The sequence below is a fragment of the Nyctereutes procyonoides genome, unplaced genomic scaffold (genome assembly GCF_905146905.1).
Source record: "Nyctereutes procyonoides isolate TBG_1078 unplaced genomic scaffold, NYPRO_anot_genome, whole genome shotgun sequence".
NCBI lineage: Eukaryota > Metazoa > Chordata > Mammalia > Carnivora > Canidae > Nyctereutes > Nyctereutes procyonoides.
In genome coordinates, this window is record NW_026575146.1 from 67,794,745 (window position 1) to 67,818,601 (window position 23,857).

At 39.8% G+C, this 23,857-nt stretch overlaps 2 protein-coding genes across 2 annotated transcripts; one reads left to right on the plus strand and one right to left on the minus strand.

Moving 5' to 3' along the window:
• The first annotated feature begins 1,530 nt into the window (after window positions 1-1,530).
• On the plus strand, window positions 1,531-13,859 carry ZIM2 (zinc finger imprinted 2). Its single transcript, XM_055310190.1, has 5 exons — window positions 1,531-1,909; window positions 3,800-3,903; window positions 6,840-6,966; window positions 10,070-10,162; window positions 12,880-13,859. The coding sequence occupies exons 1-5, from the start codon at window positions 1,531-1,533 to the stop codon at window positions 13,857-13,859; spliced, it is 1,683 nt and encodes a 560-aa protein (XP_055166165.1).
• Window positions 5,098-5,478, minus strand: LOC129499687 (ATP synthase subunit f, mitochondrial-like). Its single transcript, XM_055309531.1, has one exon. It carries the CDS (start codon window positions 5,476-5,478, stop codon window positions 5,212-5,214), a length of 267 nt encoding a protein of 88 aa, XP_055165506.1. The 3' UTR covers window positions 5,098-5,211.
• Window positions 13,860-23,857: the final 9,998 nt, after the last annotated feature.

Sequence of the window (23,857 nt, forward strand, 5' to 3'; positions counted from 1 at the left end):
TGCCTCTCTCTATGTCTCTCATGAATAAATAAATAATTTTTTTAAATGTTAAAATTCTACAAAGACTAAAGAGAAGATGTGGCATAGATAGAATTTTTTTTAAAGCAAGTAGGACAAAGAATATGTTTCATTTTAAAAAAGATTTTTTTTTTATTTATTCATGAGAGACATAGAGAGAGAGGCGTAGATATAGGCAGAGGGAGAAGCAGGTTCCATACAGGAAGCCTGATGCGGGACTCGATCCTGGGACTCCAGGATCATGCCCTGAACCAAAGGCAGACACTCGACTGCTGGGCCATCCAGGTGTCCCAGGAATATCCTTCATTTATATATAGTCTTTACCAATCAGCACCAGACACACCTTAGTGGAAAGAAGGTAAAGAATAGGTGTAATTTATAAAGGGCCAATTAAGTCTGAATAAAAAGGTAAGCTTCATTATTAATTTAAAGAAATGCAAAATTAAAAAGTGAAAAGATATTTTTTCATCTAGTAACAGATTTTGAGGAATGATAATGTTCTTGCTAGGCAGAATTAGTTACATAATTGCGGGACCTAATGCAAAATGAAATATGAGGCCCCTTGTTTAAAATATGAAAAATCTCAAGATAGCAACGGCAGAACATTAAACGAAGCTTGAGGCCTTTCTTAGCATAGGGGCTTGTATGACTACACTGGTTGCATGCCAATGAAGCTGGCCTATTGGCTTGCAAGATGGCTATGTAATCTTATGTATTGAGATTGGAAGAGAATTAGTAGAAGCCTTCCTTGTATGAATGTACTATTCTACCTTCTTTCTCCCCTCAAACACTATTGTCTGATTCTTTTCAATTAGAACGTTCTGGAGGATGTGTAGTGATAGCTCATGGTGGTTTTAATTTCTATTTCTGTAATACAGTTGAGCCCCATTTCATGTTGGCCATTTAGCTATGTTTTGTGCAATACCTGATCAGATCTTTTAACTTTTTTCTCTTGTTAATATGACTCTTCCTGATTTGTAGGAATTCTTTAAATATTTTGCATATGAATCCAGTCCTTTGTAGGATACATGTTTTATAAGGCTCTTTACTTACTTTGTATAATACAAAACCATTTTAACTCATTTTTTTTTAAAGTGAAATTCTTCTGTGGTTCATCAAATTAATTCAGTGTATTGTATTTGGGGTTCAAGTCTCTTTTCCCTTCAGTGCTATTTTTGAAATATTTCAAGCCTGTGCCTGTGGATTTTCCAGACCTGGGGATGGGACTGAGATAGCATCTTATCTGGAGATGTGCAAATTTCTGTGAATGTGTATTTAGGCATTTGTGTGAAATTAAGTAATTCCTTTTGCTTCAAATCACCTCCACCCCATTGTTCAGTCCTAACTGTGTAGTCCATATGTAAGTCTCTCTATGTAATTTCTACAGGTCCTGGGTTTCTATATCTTTTTTTCATATGCTACAACTCTACCCACCATCTTCCACAACAGTGTGTTCTAGAGCAGCCTGCCTTTTAGAGTACCTCTATCCTGTGAAGGGCCATATCTGTAAAGATGCTGCACGTGACAGACGTTTTGGAGATCTTGAAGAATCCCCAGCTCTTCCATCTACATGCTCAAGAAGAGAATCCAGAAGCCATCTCCTTAAGAAATCCAGAGTCTCTGAAAGTTTCTCATCAGAAGTTTAGGCATTTTCAGTATCTTTCAGTGACTGGGCCTCACCAAGCTGTGAGCCAAATCCAGGAGCTCTGCCGTCAATGGCTGCAGCCAGAGACCCACACCAAGGAGCAGATGATGGAGCAACTGGTGTTGGAACAGTTTCTGAACACCCTATCAGAGGAGCTTCAGACCTGGGTGAGGTCAAAACAGCCTAAGAACAGCATGGAGGCAGGAACCCTGGTGGCCAATTTGATACAAGCATGTGAAGAGAAAGGTGAGGGAGAGAAAGGAAGCAACTAGCCATTTCCATTAATTGAACATCCTCTGGATGCAATAGGAGATGAATAAAAATTTGTCAAATGACTAAAAGAATGAATTTTTTTAACCTTTTTTTAAAATTTTTATTTATTTATGATAGTCAGAGAGAGAGAGAGAGAGAGAGAGAGAGAGAGAGAGAGAGGCAGAGACATAGGCAGAGGGAGAAGCAGGCTCCATGCACCGGGAGCCCGAAGTGGGACTCGATCCCGGGTCTCCAGGATCGCGCCCTGGGCCAAAGGCAGGCGCTAAACCGCTGCCAGGGATCCCTAAAAGAATGAATTTTATAATCCATTCTAATCTGCCTTATATAAGAAGAAAGAAATTTGGGGTTTGGCTTTTGCCTTTAATATTTATTATTTCTCTGAGAGTACCTCTTTTCTCCAGCTTTGCTCCTTCCTGTTCTATTTCTTAATCAGCCTAAACTTTAGTGCCAACATGAAACAAAACAACACAGCCCAAAAAAGGAGGGCATAAAGTGTGGGAGATATGAGACCTGGAAATTTAATCTCTACCAAAATTTGACCTCTTGGAAACTCAAGTTATTAGCTTGGGCTAAAGGTATTTTAATAATAGAAGAAATATTTACTCCTCCTAGTCCTTTGAATAAAAGTGATACTAACTAAAAACAAAGGGTTGTTTAGGGGTATTTTATAGAGAGATGGACAGACAGAGGGATAGACAGAGTCAGGCAAGGGGACAAAAAATATGAATATGAGATCACAGTTACCTCTGGAGAGAAGGCTGGGGGTGGACAGGAAAAAGCACATGGGTGGATGTAAATTATTGGGAATTTTCTAGATTGGGGGTTGGGTAGTGAATTCACATTTCTTAATTATACTTAAACATATAAATGAATAAATTTAAAGTAAATAGGGTCATACATGATTTAATATGGATATTATGAATTAAGGATTATTATTAATCCAATTCTGTGCACCTGCATTTCTTAAAAGGATTTTGAAGATGCTAATAGTGAACATGTTGAATATATTCATTGTTCTAGGCATTTTATAAATACTAATTTATTTAATTTTCTTAATAGCTCTTGAAATAGGTGTTACCCTTATTCTATAGATGAGGACACAGACACACAAGGAAGTTGAGGAACTTGCCCGTGACCCCATGATTAGTAATTGTCAGAGTCAGAATTCAGACCTGGGCAGGTGGCTCCAGCATCTATACTCTGATCCCGGTGTTCTACTGTCTCAGGTGGACATAGGGGACATTGTACCAGAAGTTAAAAACTTGGCCAAAGGCCCTGGGCTATTGATGGAGCTGGAATTTGGGGGAAAGGAAAGAGAGCTCCTTAGGATATGAGAATGAAACAACAGATTAATGAAAGGTGCACTTGGGAAGACTACAGGCAGGGAAGGCCTTCAAGGTTCAGGTTTCTGTAGGGAATGTAGCCATCTTCTAGGTCAGTGAATGACAAAGATGGAGGAAAAGCTTTAAGAGCGTCCCCTTTTTAAAATGCTTGAGTGCTTTATATATGTAATGTTTAATCCTTACAAGATCCCTTAGAAGTATAGCTATTATTTCCATTGTACAATTGAGAAACTGAGGTTCCCTGGTGATTACAAGCAGACATAAAGAAGGAACTTCCACTTTATTTGGAAGACAGTGGGGAGCTATTGAGGAGTTTCGACCTGGGGAATGCCCAGAGCTCTTGTTTGGAACTTGCTATTCTGAGGAGAAAAGATGTCTATGGCTTTTCTCTTATAGGAAGTCCAGGACGGCTGCTGTCTTCTACGACAGGAAGGATGGTGTGGGTGGCCAGCCACTTTCTATGTCTCTGGGTACTGCCAGACGGGACTCAGTTCCATGGTCATTCCTTTGTCTCTTGCAGGTTTCTCTCCTCAGGACTTTGTACTTGCAGAAGAGAGGAACAGCAAAGAACAGCAAAAGGAGGACACAGAGATGTCTGACAGTCCCGTATCTGCGGGATCCCAGGTAAGTCAAGCTTTCTTCTGATTTGGTTCTCCAATATGGGGATCTCACTTTCCCTATCAAATCAAACCACATTCTCATTTTCTTTAAGTCTTTATATAAATATCACTTAACCTTTCCCTGGCTACCCTATTTAAAATCCTTTTCTGACTCTTTATATCCCCTTTCTCTGCTTTATTTTTCTCTCTTGGACTTAGACCATCCCACATACCACACACTTAACATTTTCCCTTTTTTTCTATCTCGAATTGTTTTGTTTTGTTTTAGTATTCCATTTTACACCCAGTGTTGGCTCATGCAAAACAATCCTTATGTGGTTTGCACTGTTATCCTCCTTTTTATATGTGAAACAAATGGCAGCTATTATAGGGACTTGATACTGTTATGAGGTTTTATTATTTTTTTCAAAAATGTTCTCCTTAACGTTCTTGTTAAATCATTTTTTTAAAAAAGATTTATTTATTTACTTTAGAGGGGGAGAGGAGGAGAGGGAGACAGAATCCTGAGCAGACTCCACACTGAGTGCAGAGCCTGATACAGGGCTTGACCTCACGACCCTGAGATCATAACCCAAGCTGAAACCAAGAGTCAGATGCTTAACTGATTGCACCATCCAGATGCCCCTTAAATCATATTTTGAAACCTAAGAGATAATGAAATTAATATGCTACATTTCCTTTAGAACCAGAAAAAACCTCATGGAGGTTGGCAATTAGAAGAAATTGTCTAAAATGACTTCTTGAGGAGGAGATAAGGAAAAAAGTTTGAGAAACACTGTTGTAAAAGACTTGCTCCTGAGAATAGCCCTGTGTCCCTACAGTGTCCATCAACGGGAAGCTATGACTTAGCTTCAGCTGGTCGGTGCCATGTGAGAATGTGGGTCCAGGACTCTAGATCTTCTGATTTCTGATTTTAAAACTCCAGTTAATAATAGTAAATCTATAAATTTTTTGTGCTTGGCAGTTAATACGAATTTTAAATACAATAATAAAATAAACCCATAATAAAAGCCAAATAAACCCTCTGTAGGAGCTAGGCAGTCAATGTATGACTTCTAGTTTAAATCAGTTGTCCATTGATCTGCATAATGTTTTCCTGAAAACATAGAAGATGTATATTAATAAAATATATATCAAATTCTTATGTAGTCTTCTAGTATCTGCTTTTTATTTTTTTATTTATTTTATTTTTTTTGAGTACCAGTCAACTTTTATTGGATATTAATTGTGAATTAAGCAATGGAAGGATTCAAGGATGCCAGGCAAAAGTCATGGTCAGGAATGCCAAATGTGCTTCCACACTGGGCCCTCTTCAGTGGTACTTGCGTAGCCGTTTGTGTTTGAGCTCCTTGTAAGAACGACAGTAGTTGAAAAGCACATAAGCAGCCAGCACCATAGAAATCCCAGCAACGCCCCCTTTCTTCACATTGATATACTTGTTGTAATACTGGTAGTAACCTCTTTGAAATGCTCCAGCAATGCCCTTAGGGGTGAAATCCCGCATCAGTATCCAGCATGGCAGCTCTCCTAGTTTCACCTCCATGAACTTCTTTTCCTTCACTGGTACAGGCGATGCCATCTTGGAGTCCTGGGTGTCCCTGGTATCTGCTTTTTAAATTCAACCTTCAGGATACCTGGGTGGCACAGTCGGTTGAGTGTCCAACTCTTGGTTTCAGCTCAGGTCATGATCTGGGGGTCATGGGGAGCTTTTTGGGGTCATGGGGGTCATGGGGCTCATGTTGGGCTTTTTTCTCAGTGTGGAGTCACCTTAGGTTTCTCTCCGCTCCTCCCACACAGGGTACGTGTGCATGCATACTGAGTGTGCTCTCTCTGCCTTTCAAACAAATAAATCTAAAAATTAATTAACTCAATCATAGGTTATCAAGATTATTGTAACTATAGTTAATTGGTTAACATTTCTGGACTATTATTCCTTTGTGTGACTATACTGTAATATATTTACTCTAAATGGACATTTGGATTGTTTCCAGGTTTTGGATGTTACAAACAACATTGTTAATAATATAAACATCAGGGGCACCTGGGTGGCTTAGTCGATTAAATGTCCGGCTCTTGATTTTGGTTCAGGTCATGGTCTCAGGGTTGTGAGATAAACCCCACATCGGGCTCCACAGCAGATGTGTGGCCTGCTTAAGATTCGCTCTCTCTCCCCTCCTCCACTTCACATATGCTTATGTGCTTTCTCCCTCCCTCCCCCCGCTCTTTCTCTCTAGCTAAAAAAAAAAAAGAATGTAAATGTCTTCAAGTACACACAAGCAAAAATATACCTAGGAATGTAATTTCTGGGTTGACAGTGGTTTACCAATTTACATTTCCCTTAGCATCTAATAAGAGATCCCATAGGTCCACATTCTGGACAACATTTGGTATTGCGAGACTTACTGATACTTTTTAAAATTTTTGTCAGTTGAATAAATATAAATCGTTCTTTGTCATGTTGATTTGCATGTCTCTGTTTATTAATAAGATTGAATATCTCTTTTTATTAATAAGATGGAAAATTTCTTTATGAGCTCTTTGGGTTTTACAGATGAGTCACTGAGACTTAACCTACCCACACTCACAAAGATTGCAAGAACCAGAGTGAAGACTTAAATCTAACTCTCTCTGATTCCTGAGGCTGAGGCTGCTTAGCTTTAATGATGCACATTCATTATTTCCTTATAAAGGGGCTTAAAAGAATCTTTTGCCTCTAATCCAAATGTATAGTAATTAGCAGCAGAACTCTCAGAAAGAGTTACTGTAAGACAAAGAAAGGTACAGTACTAGGTCCCTGTACCCTCTGGATTAAAACACTTGGATAAGAAGCTTTCTGCCAGTTTGAATGCTTTATGTTCAGTCCTCTCTCATTAGGGTCCTTTACCCTCCTTGGGATAATTTCTGGATTTTGATAATTTGGAAGTGTTTCTGGTATTTTAGGATTTGGTGACTTTCAAGGATGTGGTTGTGGACTTCAGCCCAGAGGAGTTAACCTACCTTAGTGCTGCTCAGAGGAACCTCTACCGGGAGGTGATGCTAGAGAATTATAGGAACCTGGTCTTCTTAGGTAAGGCTGCCTTCTCCATGAAACTTGGTTTCTGCCCACTAGGGAGTGGTTCTCAACTCTTCTGTTGTCACATCAGGAATGTCAGTAATAGTGGTTCACCATGTCAGTGAATATCAACCCAAATCAGAGGCAATATTTTAATATCAAATTCAGTTACTTAGGGGCACCTACATGGCTCAGTGGTTGAGTGTCTGCCTTTGGCTCAGGTCATGATTCCAGGGTCCTGGGATCAAGTCCTGCATTGGGCTCCCCACAGGGAGCCTGCTTCTCCCTCTGCCTATGTCTCTGCCTCTCTCGGTGTCTCTCATGAATAAATAAATGAAATATTTTAAAAATAATTAAAAATTCAGTTACTCATAATAGAGCTAACACTGAATACTTAATATGTATCAGGCATTAGTCTGAGCACTGTACATATCCTAATTCTTTAAATTGTTGCACTAGTCCTATGAGGGGGAGGTATATTTCCTGTTACTTTTATTATAATGCCATTTTACAAGCAGAGTCATGGGAAAGTTAAATTACTGTTCTAAAACCACCCAGCTACAAAGTGGCAAGTTGGGAGTTGACCCTAAGTGATTCAGCTCTAGAATCTGCTCCCTTAAATTGACTGTACTGCCAGACAAGGGTGGGCTTCATCAGGTCTTGGCATAGTAGAAGACTCCTAGTGATGCTTTTTGAATGGGTGAAGGAATTGATGAAAATTTCAGGACCTCCACTGTCTTCTACTAGACTTAAAGTTTAAGAGCCAGTCTCTCTTCACATCCAGAGGTAAGATTGTTTACCTCTTGCCACAAGCTAAATATTTTTTGTTACTGGTGCCAGGATCCTCATTTCAGTGGCTTTGGGGGGGGCCTGAAATCTCCTGACACAGGCAACCAAACAATTCCAATGGCAGCAAGCTGGTGCTCTAGTTCTTGTGATGTCAGAGACCTGTATGGGGAGATAGAAGTGCCCTACCTCAAACCTGGCACAAGGGTGTATAATTGAGGGGCACCTGAGTGGTGCAGTAGGTCACGGGTCTGACTCTTGGTTTTGGCTCAGGTCATGGTCTCAAGGTCCTGGGATTGAGCCCCGCATCAGACTCTATGCTCAGTGCAGAGTCCACATGAGATTTTCTCTCCTTCTCCCTCTGCCCCGCCAGCTCATGCATGCATGCTCTCCCCGCTCCTGGATGAATGAATGAATGAATGAATGAATAAATAAATAAATAAATAAATAAATAAATAAATAAATAAATAAATATTTTTAAAAAGAGTGTGTCATTTGAACTGGTACTTCTATTGGTCACAAAGAAGGCAAAGGGGAGTGCCTTTTCCAATATAACTCTTCTCTCAGTTACCACATTTATGACTTAAATAGAGGGAATAAATCAGTTTTACCTTTTTTGCCCTCATGCAGTGATGTGGAGGCATTTCTGTCTTCTTGTGGGGCATTGGCTTCTTGTATCACTGTTGTTTTTGGGTTAATAGAGATCTTACATGTCACTCAGGATTCTATCTTCCCAGGTGTGGAATGAGTACAGTGGGTTATACAGAAGTTTATTTTAGGTAGTATCTCTCGTTGGCCTTCTGTTTTAGTAAGGAGAGAGCAGACCTCAAGCTCTGAACTGTAGATAGGCAACCAAAACTAGGTAGCACTCAATAAAATTAATTTCAATTGAATTTATTGCTGTATCATCTTCAGAGCTGTTTTCTTTTTTGCAAGTGGTATCAGTTTCTGTTTTTAAAGTTGATAAAAAGCTGCCATTTAAATAAGTGTATTTTTGTTAAAAGAGATAATCTAAAGAAAAGTATCGAATACTAAATGTTACTATGAGTGGCACATAGATAGCCCCAGAATGTGAGGGTCATTAATAAGTTTGTCCATGAAATTGTCAGTGTGCCAGGTTTTGGTATAGGTGTTGGGGTTACACAATGGATGAGGATTCCTGTTTTGGTGGCTATTACTAATTCTAATAGGGTGAGACATATAATAAATAAGGAAATAATGAGGTGGTGTCTTAGCTTGTTCAGTCTGTTATAACAATACCACACAGTGAGCGGCTTCTAAACAACATATTTATTTCTCATAGTTCAGGAGTCTGGAAGTCCAAGATCAGGGTGCCAGCACTGCCAAGTGAGGTCTGTCTTCTAGGTCACAGGCTTCTTATTGTCTCCTCACTAGGCTGAAAGGGCTAGAGACTCTCCCTGAATCTTTTTTTTTTTAATAAGGGCACTAATCCCATTCATGATTCATGCCATTCTCATGACCTAAGCACCTCTCAGAGGCCGACTTAATAACATCACAGTGGGCATTAGGATTTTTAATAGGTGAATTTTGGGGGATACAAACATACAAACATTGGCAGACCACCATGGCAGGTGGTCTGCAAATGACTGAAGTTTGGAAAACAGAACTAGGGGAGAGGGAGTAGGAGCATTTTCAGACAAAGAGAATGAAGGTATTATAGGAGGAAAAAAAATGCATGTTGTTTACATTTTGAGCAGCTATGACATCAGATCCCCTGTGCTGAAGTAGAGACCCCAGCACACTGTCCTGTTTTTTACTCCAGAGCAGTTTTTCAACCTTGGCACAACTGACATTTGGGCAGATCATTCCTTCTCTGGGGAAATGTCCTGGGCATTGCAGGATGTTTAATGACATTCTCGGCCTCTGTACTAGATCAGCTATCCATAGCCTTCCTTCCTCTCCCTGAACTTATGATGATCAAAAATGTCTCCATTTGGGCCCAAAGCATTAGAAACAGGCTTCACTTTTCTTTTTTTTCTTTTCTTTTCTTTTCTTTCTTTTTTTTTTTTAAAGATTTTATTTATTTATTCATTACAGACAGAGAGAGAGAGAGAGAGAGAGAGAGAGAGAGGCAGAGACAGAAGCAGGCTCCACGCCGGGAGCCCAACACAGGACTCGATCCCGGGACTCCAGGACGGCGCCCTGGGCCAAAGGCAGGCGCCAAACCGCTGAGCCACCCAGGGATCCCCTTCACTTTTCTTTTGTGTGAATTTGCATCTTCCTTATTATCTCAGAGTCTTTAGAGCCTTGGCTGGGAGTTCCTGTGGATGCAGGGCAGAACCCCCAAGTTATGAGTCTCCTTCTTCAACAGGGTACCAGTTCTCTAAGCCCGACATTATCTCACAGCTGGAAGAGGAAGAGTCACATGTGAGGGAGGAAGACATCAATACAGACAAATGTCAAGGTGAGTAGTGAGGGGGAGGCCCATGGAGACGAATCATGGGAAGACACCCCCAGTCAGTCGGGATTGTCTGTTCAGGCAAGGGAGAGACAGGGCTGATCGACGCTTTCATCTCAGGGCTCACAAGGCTTCACCACTGAGTGTGCACCTACTATTACTTTCATCTTCTTTTCCTGCAGTCTGAGTGACTCTCCTGCCTAGTTCCAGGGAGGCCCATTTCCCTTTCCTCCGGTATTTCAACTCCTGTGCTTATTCAGACCTTTAGCCTTGCAGCTAGAAATCCTAGGTCTTTCCTCTTTTAACTAGGACAAAAACCCTTGGTGTGATACCACTCTTCTTTCCACTTGCTTCCCTTTTGCCAGCTCTTGAGACTTGTTGACACCCAGAGACTCCCTTTCTCTTCCGTCCTTAACCTCCACAATCTGGTTTCCATCCCCCTACATCTGCCAATACACACACACACACACACACACACACACACACACACACACACACACACAGTCTCTCACTGCCACACTGTGCTACAGCCCCCAGAAGTTCCCTACCAATATCCTTATGGCTCAAGGACAAGAACCTTCTAGACTTTACCTTCTCCAAACTCTGTGACTACAGTATGATAACATTTGCCATCTTTATGAAATCCTTTCCTTCTCTGAATTGGGTCACTATGTGTATCAGCCAGGATCATTGTTGCCTTTCAGATCCTATTAACAGAAAAGCACATGCAAACTGGGATAAGCCATAGGAGGATTGTATTCGCTTATGATACTACTCATTTAGGCTTCATGGATGGCTAGATTTAGGGGCTCAAAGATGTTATCATGGCCTACTTTAATTTTTTCTTTTCACGCTGCCAACAAATCCTAGGTGTCCTTTCTTGTTCCCATCCAAGGGTGGGAGGTGGGGAGAGAGCATATGCAAACAAGCAGGTATGTTCAAGAAGCATTGTCAAGAGCGAGGACACTTCTTCCCTAGAAGCCCTTGACACACTTCACCTCATTTTTTCAGTGTTCATTTGGGTCATATCCCATCCCTGAACCAGTAATTGTGCCCAGTGTAATGCCAATCAGGACAGCTCTCTCTGCCTTTTCCTGTGTGGGCAGAGAAGTGGATGTTCAAACAAAATTCAAGGACATACCAAGGGGACTCCTCTATTCACCTCTCTGTTGTTTTCACTGTCTTCTTTAATCTAGTTCATGCACTCTTTGACTCATTCAGTCATTCCACAGATACTTACTGAGACTTTGTAGTGGGCCAGCCCTGTCCTAGATTCTGTGGATACAGTAACAAGTCAGACAAAATCCTTTCCTTCACAGAGCTTGCATTCTAATGGGGGTGATAGTTGATACACAAACAAATAATAGAGTCTGAGTAGAAAGCAGACAGTGATAAATGGGAGGCTGCTTAAGACAGGATAGTCAGGGACACCTGACCCAGCAGGTGGCTGAGCAGTTGAGCATCTGCCTTTGGCTCAGGGTGTGATCCCGGAGTCCTGGGATCGAATCCTTTATCAGGCTTCCTGCATGGAGGCTGCTTCTCCCTCTGCCTATGTCTCTGCCCCCCCCCCCATGCCCTGTGTCTCTCATGAATGCATAAATAAAATCTTTTTAAAAAAAAGGATAAAAAAATAAAAATAAAAAAGGATAGTCAGATGGAGGGGGAACCATGTTGAAATCTTGAGGAAGAGTGTTGCAGGTGGGGGGAGTAGCAAATACAGAGGTCCCAAGTTTGGAATGTGCTTGGGTGTTCCAGAAAAAGGAGGAAAAGCAATATGGCCTGAGTCAAGTGAAGGGGGATAGGAGATGATGTTGAGGAGATAGACATGGGCCAGCTCACATAGGAATATGTTAAAGAATGTGGATTTCATTACAAGTGAGATGTGAAAAAAGTATTAGAGGGTTTTGAGCCAGGGAATGAGGTAGTATTACTGACTCCTTCGAACTGTGCTATCTGATGTGGTAGTCATTAGACACACGTAGTTGAATTTACACTAATTAAAATTATATAAGTTTAAATTCAGTCATACCAGCCACATTTCAAGTGTTCATTACCTCCATGTCGCTAGTGGCTATGTATCAGGTGACAAAAAATATACATTATTGACCTCATTGTAGGACATTCCACTGGGCAGCACTGTTTTTGAAAGATGTCTCTGGCCGTTTATGGAAAGTGGGCTTTAGGAAGACCAGCAGAGGAACCAGCTGGGAGCCTGCTATTGCAGACTAAAGCTGATGGAGGCTGGTGCTGTGATTGTAGAGTACAGGTTTGAGGTATTCTCTATGAGGAGAACTGGCAGAACAGCTTTCTCTTAGTCTTCCACGTTTGTCTACTCTTCAAAGACCACTTCCTAAAAGATCTAATCCGCTGTGATGGGTCCAGTTATCCCTTTCCTGACGATTTCCTAAGCTGTATTCTGGCTCTACTGTTTCATCTGTACTTTGCTCACACAATCTTTTGCTCAGATACTTTGTATCTTCCAGGACATTATGTTCATCTTTGTCTCTTGTCCATTTCTTTCCCACACAGAGAGTTGCCTTTGTAAAACACAGTTTTAACTACTTCTAGTCTCTAAAGAAAATCCAAACTTTTAGCAAAACATTTAGATCTCTCCCAATCTGCATAAGATCTGTTCTGTTATTTTGGGTCTCTTTCTTCTGTTTCTGCTGTAATGATGTGTCTCTGTCAGGAAAGAATAGAAGGAACTTTCACATTTCTTTTAGATTGGGAGAAAAGACCTGAAACCAAAGATCTAACTCCAGAGCAAAGCCTGCCTATGGAAAAGTCATCCTTGGGGGTAGGAATGGAGGATCTGAAGGTAGATAACTTCTGCAGTGTCAACGTAGGAGAGTATTCTCCTGATGATCCATCAGATTTGTACCAGGACAACCAGAAGAAACTTTTGAGTCCTGTAACAATGAGTAAGCCCAAGACCCTCACTCAAGAAAGAAGCCACGACAGTGATGATTTTGAGAGAAGCTCAGATCTTACTAAACAATCAGAAGGGCCTCCAGTAAAGGATCCCCAGGAATGTACTACTGAAATTTGCACTAGTCCCCAACTGGCAGATGATGAGCCTTTCCTCCAAGAGAACAGATGTAGATTTTGTGAAAGAACTTTTATTACCCAAACAGCTCGTGAGAGACATGAGCAGATCCATACTGGGAAGAAACCCTTTGAATGTAAACGATGTGGAGAAGCCTTCTACCTCATGCCACACCTCACCAGACATCAGAGGACTCATTCCAATGAGAAGTCCTCTGGATGCAATGAAGGTGGAAAGTCTTTCATTCAGCATACAAATACCTCTGGCCATGTAAGAATTCATAGTCAGGAAGACTACTATGAATGTTTCCAGTGTGGCAGAGCCTTTATCCAGGATGTGCATCTTTTTCAACATCTCCAAGCCCACGAAGCAGCAAAAGCCCTTCCACCTGGGTTGCCCCGCATTAAGACATATTTAATTCGCTATCAGCGGAAACATGACTATGTTGGAGAGAAAGCCTGTCAGTGTTGTGACTGTGGCAAAGCCTTCAGTCGGAGTTCACACCTCATTCAACACTATCGCATCCATGCTCAAGAGAGGCCTTACCAGTGTCAGCTGTGTGGGAAATGTTTCAGCCGACCCTCATACCTCACTCAGCATTATCAACTCCATTCTCAAGAGAAACCTGATGGGGCAATTATTACTGAAAACCTCTAATCAGAGAACATTCTCAACATCTTTGGCAGTTGGACTACAAACAGGCAATCTGTTCCCAAGTTTTTTTAGAAGTGTTTACATATGGTGTCTTTGCCACATGGGATGTGTCAACACAGAGCATGTTAAAAAGATTTTCAAGGTGTGCTAATACTGATTCATCCACAAAGCTGATATAATTGGTAATGTATTACATTGTACTTCATAATTTACAAAATATTGTCATGTACATTTTTTATTTGATCTTTTAAGGAATGCTGCAGTGTACGTAGTGAGCATATTTATTCTATTTTTAGAATAGAGGTAAAGCAAACTTGAAACTCCCAAGTTATCAGTTGATCTGACCTAGGTTATAAGTAATGAAGTAGGAAAATGAACTCAGGTTTTGTTTTATGTTGAGATTTCATGAGATATTTATTTCATATCTTGATGTTCAAGCCTGGTTTTCTTTATTCCTGCCACATCTCTTCTGAAGAAAAGGTACAGTACTATACTGACTTCAGCTGTCTTCCTCTGTAGTAGGCCCAGCACTGTTTCACAGGAAATCAGGCAAGGACATCTACAGTATTAGAGGTTCAGAAAGCTTTCTTAGGGTGAAGTAATTGATAGCCACTTCTCTTGAGACTTACGATTAGAGGATGATTTTTTGAGACACTAATTCAGAGAAGTGTATTTTTGCTAAACGCTTGTAATTGTTACTGTAAAACAGTTACTGATCAAAGAGAGTCTTTTTGTAGTTTCCTGTAGTTGTTTGAGGGATTGGAGTTTCTTACTTTCCTGTCTTTAAAAAAACTCTGTTTGAGAACTTTCTTGGGCTGTGGCATCATTAGCACAGCCAACCTAAAATCCTAATTCTATGCAGAATACACTTCACTCTTTAAAGGTATGAGCCCTGAATTGCATAAAAATCTCTTGAATACCATATTGCTGTATTGTTAAAAGCTCTCCATCACTGCCTTGACTGGTGGTCAATTACAAAGACACTTGGTAACCAGTTGGATCTGAAGTCCCAGAACCTGATTCTTTGCCGGGTAGGGTGAGTTGTTGCTGTTGTTATTCACTACCCTGTTTTTTTTTTTTTTCATCCAGCCATTTTTGAGTTTGATCTACTATGTGTGGCCCAAAGTCATGAAATTAAAAACAAACATGACTTAGCAGAACCTGAGAAGCCAAATGAGTGTTAGCCTCACAGGCTCTCCTCTTCATTTCCAAAGTTCTTGATGAAATAGCCCTCATTGGCTGGCCCTATTTCCTAATAACAGTCTACTCTTCAACCTACTGTAAATTGGTTTCTAATCCTGCCACCATTCCCATAAAGGGACAGGATGTCAATGTCTTATTGATGGTGATGTCAGTTAGTCTTGATACCTTGATTTAAAGTACTGTCTGCTGGGTTCTTTAAAGTTATTATTTGTAATTAATAAATATCTTGCAGGAGGAACTTTGAGACTATGCAAGTACAGATCTTCCTCAACTTACGATGAAGTTTTATCCTGATAAACGTATCATAAATTGAAAATAAGCTGAAAAGTGCAAGCTTATTCAGTGTAAGCTGAAAGTGCATTTAATATGCTTAACCTACTGAACATCATAGTTTAGCATATTCAACCTTAAAACTGCTTAGAACACTTACACTCACCTACAGATGGGAAAAATTATCTAATACAAAGCTTGTTTTATGATTGTGTTGAAATTCTCATGTAATTTATTGAATACTGTACTGAAAGTGAAAAACAGAATGATTGTATGGGTACTTAAGGGTTGTAAGTATATCAGCTTTTTATCCTGTGGTTGCAAGGCTGACAGGAAGCTGGGGCTTGCTGCTACTGCCCGGTATCATGAGAGAGTATTGTACTGCATACTGATGAGGAAAATATAAAGCTTCAAAATTTGAAGTACAGTTTTTACTGAATGTGTGTTGCTTTTGCACCATTGCAAAGTCGAAAACTCATAAATTGAACAAGTCAGGGACCATCTGTACCCAGTTCCTTTCTTTTTTTCTTTTTTCTTTTTTTTTTTTCTTCAAGATTTTACTTATGTATTCATGAGAGACACAGAGAGAGAGGCAGATACACAGGCAGAGGGAGAAGCAGGCTCCATTCCATGCGGGGAGCCTGATGTGGGTGGGACTCGATCCTGGGTCTCTAGGACCACACCCTGGGCTGAAGTGGCGCTAAACCGCTGAGCCACGTGGGCTGCCCTGTACCCAGTTTCTCCTCAAACTTTTACCCACTAAATTTTAGCATCTCAGAAATGGATCTTGCCTACAGCCAGATCTCTGTGGTATTGTAATAGTGAATCTTTTACTTCTTTCATTCCTTCTGCATTTAGTAATTAGAATTCTCCTGTGAGGAAAAGTTGCCCTCTCTATTTATTTATTCAGTAATTTATTTTTATCAGTATGAATTCATGGATATTTCTTTTGTTCTATGGACTCTAATTAAATACTATTGTCATTTTGTTCACGTTCTTCCACCTTTAGCCATTGGGAACTCTTTCAGGTTGGCTCCTGGGCCTTTTTGACAAGCTCCCATCCTTTTCCGAACACGTCTAACTTGCTACACTCTCCTTAATTTTTCTCACTTCTCCTCCAGGTAAACGTTGTCCTGACCTTTTGTTGGATTCTACCTTCCATCTTGTGAAATCTGCTTCTTTCCCCAGGGCCATCTATTTCCTCAGGCTCTTGTTAATCTCAGTCATTTCTCCCTTCACCATTTTTGCTAAATCTATATTCTACCCAGATTGTGATTCACTTAACACATTTTCCCCCAATTGTTTCCTCTCTGTTTTTAAAACATTAATACATGTACTTTAGAAGGAAAATTTTAAATCACCTCAAATGGTTTTACCCAGGCCATAAACAGATTTCCCTGATTGCCGCTAAAATGTCTTTTTACAGTTGGCTCATTTGAATCCAGATCCAAACATGGTCCACAAAGTGCATTTGGTTGTCTGATCTCTTGAGTCTTAATCTAAAGGAGTCTCCTCTTTTCTTAATGCGTTGTGTGACTCCAAGGATAATGTAGAAATATACCTCCCCACTCTCCCCACTCAGTTCTTAATATATCTAACAGTTTTGGTACTCCTCTTATATTCTGGTTTAATTTTTAATTTGGATACACTTATTTTTAAAGACTTTTTATTTTACATTGTGATAAAAAAAACCCACATAACATCTCAAACATTTTTTTTTAAAGATTTTATTTATTTATTCATGAGAGACACACAGGGGCGGGGGGAGGCAGAGACACAGGCAGAGAGAGAAGCAGGCTCCATGCAGGGAGCCTGATGTGGGACTCCAACCCCGGGTCTCCAGGAACAGGCCCTGGGCCGAAGGCAGCACTAAACCGCTGAGCCACCCGGGCTGCCCCATCTCAAACATTTTTAAGTATACAGTTCAGTATTATTAATTATAGCCATATAATCGTTCAACAGATTCCCCAGGATTTATTCATCTTATAGAACAAAAACTCTATACTCATTATGTAGTAACTCCACATTTCTCCCTTTCCCCAGCCCTGGCAACCATCATTCCAGCATTCTTTTTCTGTTAAAGCTTTGTGTGATCATGTAAATAATACTGAAAGAAACTGCCAATTGTCCTGTGGGATGTTTCCCATTCTAAATATTTCTGTTTGCTTCTGTGGTGTCCTTATGCTTGTTCCTCTCTCTGTATTTTCTGTAAATGGAAGTTAGTATATCAGAGACATAGATTCATCTTCAACTTGTTTGGCAAGAATACCTCTTAGGGTAGTTTTATGTGCTTTACCAACATGATATGGTGCTGGCTTTTTCCAACACCCAACCTTTTATTTTTTTTTTAAAGATTTTATTCATTTATTCATGAGACACACACACACACACACAGAGGCAGAGACACAGGCAAAGGGAGAAGCAGGCTCCATGCAGGGAGCCTGAAGTGGGACTTGATCTCGGGACTCCAGGATCACCCCTTGGGCTGAAGACAGGTGCCAAACCACTGAGCAACCCAGGGATCTCCTACCAACACCCCACCTTTTAAAGTCATTCTCCAAGCCACTGCACCAGTCAGAGGCAATGAGGTTTCAAAGCATTTACCATCCCTGGATTATACATAGGCCAGCTGCTTTAGCCTCTTTATTACCTCTTCTAGGTTTTCTCTACATTCCTCCATCACTTTAGTTTGGTCTTCAGGCACTTGAATTAAGAAGTGGTGGAAACTCCATGACGGATCTGGGTGTGGGCCATTTGCTGAGAACCCTGGACCAGGGCTTCAGACTTCTTGAGGAGCCTTAACTAGAGAAAGTCAAGGAGCCCGACCTGACTAACTTTGTCCTGATGCTTCTTTCATGCAAAAACTGGCATTGGTGACAACATGAGCTAGTTCACTCTGCCTTTCACCCCTGAACTATGTAGAACATATGGAAATATACAAGCCACTGCCTCTGTATTTTACAAACTTGACCTGACTGAGATGTTACATACCTCAGACTATTATTTTGGCTTTCTATTCTATTCTAGTATGCTCCCAAGGATAATGCTTTTCTGCTTCCCTGCTTTTCCCACCCAACCCCTAACATCTGACAGGGCACTGCTCTTTTATTCAGGTTAATTTTTGTTTTAATTAGAAATACATTTTAAGCATTTTTTGTGATTATACAAGTAATACATATTCCTTGAAGAATTAGAAAATAACATGTTTTTCTTTGAATATTTCTATTTCTCTCTCCCAGATATACTTGCTGCTAAAAGGGATATAAAATTGTCCAGATATTTTTCCAATACATAGATCTATATAGGTTTTTATATAAAAATAGCTTTATGAAATAGAATTGTACCATTAGCACTGTTTTGAAGGTTGTAATTTTTTTTAATTTTTTAAAAATTTTTTAAAATTTTATTTATTTATGATAGTCACAGAGAGAGAGAGAGAGAGGCAGAGACATAGACAGAGGGAGAAGCAGGCTCCATGCACTGGGAGCCCAACGTGGGATTTGATCCCGGGTCTCCAGGATCGTGCCCTGGGCCAAAGGCAGGCGCTAAACCGCTGCGCCACCCAGGGATCCCGAAGGTTGTAATTTTTATTCTAATATGTCATGAATTTCTTTCCACATCCATATTTATGCCTCTTTTGTTTTATATTTTTAAAATTTATTTAATGTTTAAAAATTTTTATTTATTTATTCATGAGAAACACACACACACAGAGAGAGAGAGAGAGAGAGAGAGAGGCAGAAACATAGGCAGAGGGAGAAGCAGGCTCCATGCAGGGAGCCCAATGTGGGACTCCATCCTGGGACTCCAGGATCGTGCCCTGGGCCCAAGGCAGGCGCCAAATCGCTGAGCCACCTAGGGATCCCCTAACTTTTGTTTTTTAGAGCTGCCTAGTCCTGGTTACATATATGTGTCCTGATTTATTAATTTTCTAACACTAGCCTTCTAAGATTGTAAATTAAGGTTGCTTATAATTTATCTTGTATGTGTACATTATTGCTATTGTTACATTTCCCTGTTCTCTCTTCGGTCTTAGCATTTCCCGTATCAATTTGCTCTAATGTCTTTGCATATAGTCATGTTTCCTAAGAGGAAATTCCCAGCAGCAGAATTTCTGGACCAAGAAGTATGTGCATCTGAAAGGTTTTAGAAACATTCCTGGCCTCATCCCAGGAAGGTCTAAAAGTTGTGATTTTTTTTCTCTGGGGACAACTAAATTACTCAACTCTCTCCCACTTTTCTTCTTGAAGAATTTGCACTATGAACCCATCTAATAACAGGACTAAAGTCAGACTCGGAAAGAGTCACAGGCAAAGTAGTTTGTTAGAACCCTAATTTTATTATTTATTATTTATTATTTTAAAAATATTTAACTTATTTATTTAACAGAGAGAGAGCCAGAGAGCACAAGCTGGGGGAACAGCAGGGGAGAGGGAGAAGCAGGCTCCCTACTGAGCAGGGAGCCCCATGCAGGGCTCCATCCCAGGACTCTAAGGTCATGACCTGAGCCAAAGGCAGAAGCTTAACTGGCTGAGCCATCCAGGTGCCCCAGAACCCTAATTTTAACATAGTAACATGGTACATAGTAAGTACTCAGTTAGTTACTGGTAGCTGCTAGTATGGAATATTTTGTTTTCATGTATTTTTCATTTACTTTTTTTTTTTAAGATTTTATTTATTTATTCATGAGAGACACACAGAGAGAGACAGAGACATAGGCAGAGGGAGAAGCAGGCTCCCTGCAGGGGAATAAAATAAGTTTTTCTGTGTGTAAGGGTTTCTCATATACATGTTGCAAATTTGAAGTTCTCCTTTTCTCATTTTGTAATCACATTTTTAAAAAAGATTTTATTTTTATTTATTCATGAGAGACACAGAGTGGTAGACACATAGGCAGAGGCAGAAGCAGGCTCACTGCTGGGAACCTGATGCAGGACTAGATCCTGCAACCCCAGGATCCTGACCTGAGCTGAAGGCAGATGCTCAACCACTGAGCCCCACCCAGTATCCTCTGTAATCACATTTTTAAATGACTAATTATATAAAGGTTTGATTAACAGAGCATAAAGGATTGTATTTATAGTTTTCTTAGGACAGATTTCCAAAAAGTGATATTATATGAGATGTGATTTAAACACTCCTGTGTCTCTTGAAAGATCCTAATGAATTTCTTTCTGGAGGGGCGATGCCGTGCTCGCTTCAGCAGCACATATACTAAAATTGGAGGGGCCATGCCATTTGTTGCAAAGGGAGGTCCAGGGGTGTGAAACAGGTGACAAATTGTCCTCCCTCCTGAGTCAATAACAAGTGTTGCTCATCACTTCTGCCCTCTGGGTCCACTGGACTGGAAGAATCTTTCACAACACAGCACTCTGGACAGACAAGACAAACTAAGCAAAGTTTGTATATGCAATGTCTTTACCACGCCTGGTATAAATAAGCATTTGAACGGGATCCCTGGGTGGCGCAGCAGTTTGGCGCCTGCCTTTGGCCCGGGGCGCGATCCTGGAGACCCGGGATCGAATCCCACATCGGGCTCCCGGTGCATGGAGCCTGCTTCTCCCTCTGCCTGTGTCTCTGCCTCTCTCTCTCTCACTGTGTGCCTGTCATAAATAAAATTTGAAAAAAAAAAAATAAGCATTTGAACAACTTTACTAGCGATGGGTGGATAACTCATTTAAAACAAATCAAAAAAGTTTGCCTATTTGATAAGCCAAAAAAGTGATTATTTGCTTACTAATGAATTTTTTAAATTCATAAGTGCTTTAAAAATTTTTTTGTGAACAGTCTAGGCCCTTTGCCTATTTAGCTGGTGTGTCTTCGTGCCTTTTCTTAATTGATTTGCCCAAACTCACTTTCTTTTTTTAAAAATTTTTTATTTAAATTCAATTTAGTTAACATACAGTGTGTTATTAGTTGCAGGGGTAGAATTTAGTCACTCATCAGTTGCATGTAACACCCAATGCTCATTCCATCAAGTGCCCTCCTTAATGCCCATCACACAATTACCCCATCCCCCCGCCCACTTCTCCTCCAACAACCCTCAGTTTGTTTCCTATAATTAAGAATTTGTTATGGTTTGTGTCCCTCTCTGTATTTGTCTTATTTTTCATTCCCTTCCCCTATGTTCATCTTTTTGTTAAATTCCACATATGAGTAAAATCATAACGTATTTATCTTTCTCTGACTTACTTCGCTTAGCATAATACCCTCTAGTTCCATCCATGTTGCAAATGGCAAGATTTCATTCTTTTTATTGGCTGAGTAACATTCCATTGTATATAATATACCACATCTTCTTAGTTCATTATCTGTCAATGGACATCTGGGATCCTTCCATAGTTTTTAAAGTATGCATTTCTGAAGGATAAGTGTTTTTCATTTTAAAATAATGTTTTCATTTTGGCTCCTATTTTAAAGATAGCTCCTATTTTATAGAAAGGTAGTGTTCTCCTCCCTCTGCCTCAATAATCTCCATGCACCATGAACACCATTTTCTTATAATTTAAAAATAATTACTAGATTCATGATAGTAGTTGCCTTTGGGAAGTAGTGGGGAAAGGTCTAGTTTTCCCAGTACATCTACCTTTTCACTTTTCTACCCATGTGACTGTATTATCTATTGTAAGGTGTTTATAGTTGTTTATAGTTTTCATAGAGCTGTGATCATTATGTGTGTACAAGAGCAGGTCATATTTTTCCACCCAGTTTTATACCCTACACCCTGCTCTCTCACCCTCTTGTCTGTTAGCACCTTATTAACAGCTGTACCAGAGCTTTCCATGTGGGGCCTTCCTCTGTTGTTTGAACATTTGACTTAGCTCTGATTTTTCATAGTTGTAAATGACACTGCAGTGAACATGTTGGTGCTTAAATGTTTTTCCAAATTTAAGATTCTTTCCTTCAGATAGGTTTTTCCAAAGGGGAATCACTGAGTCAAAATGGGTATGATCATTTTAAGATTCTTGTTACATTACATCCAAGCTCCTTTGAAAACATTCACCAGTTTGCACTTGCTGCCTGTAATGTGATGATGTGTGTTCCACACATCCTTGTTGGCATTATGTATTTACAGCATTTTCCTCCTTTGCTAATTTAATAGGGGAAAGAGCAACTAATTTTAATTGCATTTATTTAGTTTTTAAGGAGTTTGAACATTTCCTAGGTTTTTAAAGTAATTATATTTTTCCTCTCTTTGTATGATTTTTGTGGCTTTAATATTTTTCTGTCAATTTAATCTCTTCATATAATTAATGTATTCTTTCTCTTCATTTTGGCCATGTTTTGCACAAATTGTTTGACATTTTCTTTGAATTATTTTTTGACAAGGTTTCAATTTTTGTATAGTTTAATCCTTCTTTGTTCCAAGCCTATAAAATCTAAACTTCTCTAAACAGTAAAGTGAATGTTTTCATTGTTTTATTTTTTCATTATTTTATTTTTTAAGAGATTTTATTTATTTATTCATGAGAGACACAGAGGCCTCATTAATAAATAAACACAGGCAGAGGGAAAAGCAGGCTCCATGTAGGGAGCCTGATGCAGGACTCAATCCCAGGACCCCAGGATCGCTCCCTGTGCCTAAAGCAGATGCTCAACCACTGAGCCACCCAGGCATCTCATCATTATTTTATTTTCAAATCTATTTTAACTACTCTTGAATTGACTTTGCTGTATTGTGTGAAGAGATCAAAATTACCATTATTAATTGTTCCATCAATTATTAGTAAATGATTCATAGTCATACATTGTATAGTGTAGGATCTATTATCAAGACCATATACTTTGTTTCATTGACTTGTTGCCCTATTTTATCTTAGATCTATATTCTTAATTTTTATAGCCTTATATTTGAGTTTTCTATCATTGTACCTTAAAAAGTATTTATATGAGTATGAGTGTATATTTATATGAAAAATATGTAATTGCTATTCGTCTGAATGAAATTTATGTTTATCAATTAAAACAGCCTTTTGATGATTAGTGAACTTATAATTAGAGAAAATAAACATCACTACATTTAATCTTAGCATCCAGGAACATATTGTCCTTCTGTGTATTCAAGCTTTCATATCAAAGTTTATAGTTTACTTCTCATCAGGTCACAAGTTTTCCTTAGTCATTCCTATATACTGTTGCAGTTTTGGGTTTCCTTGTGTAGTTTTTCTTTTTTCTATTATAGTTCTCATTAAAAAAGCCAGCATCCAAGGAATGGGGTCACTTCAGTGTTGCCCCACTGCATGCATTCAATCCAACCAAACCCCAGGCTTCTAGAAGCTGTTGAGAACCACAGATGCTTCTGAAGTGTTGATGTAAGCTAGAGACCCTTTCTTCAAGAAATGTAGAGAAGTCTAGTAGTGTGGGTGGGTATGTGCGTCTGTGCGCACCCACACACGTACTTGTAAATACAACCTCAGCTTTGAATCTCTCCTCCCACTGACACTTTGAGTTGGGAAGCTCTAGGTTCAGTGCTGGTACCCATGCCATCAGGTCTCTTACAGAAGGAGAGAAGTACAGGACCTACTGCT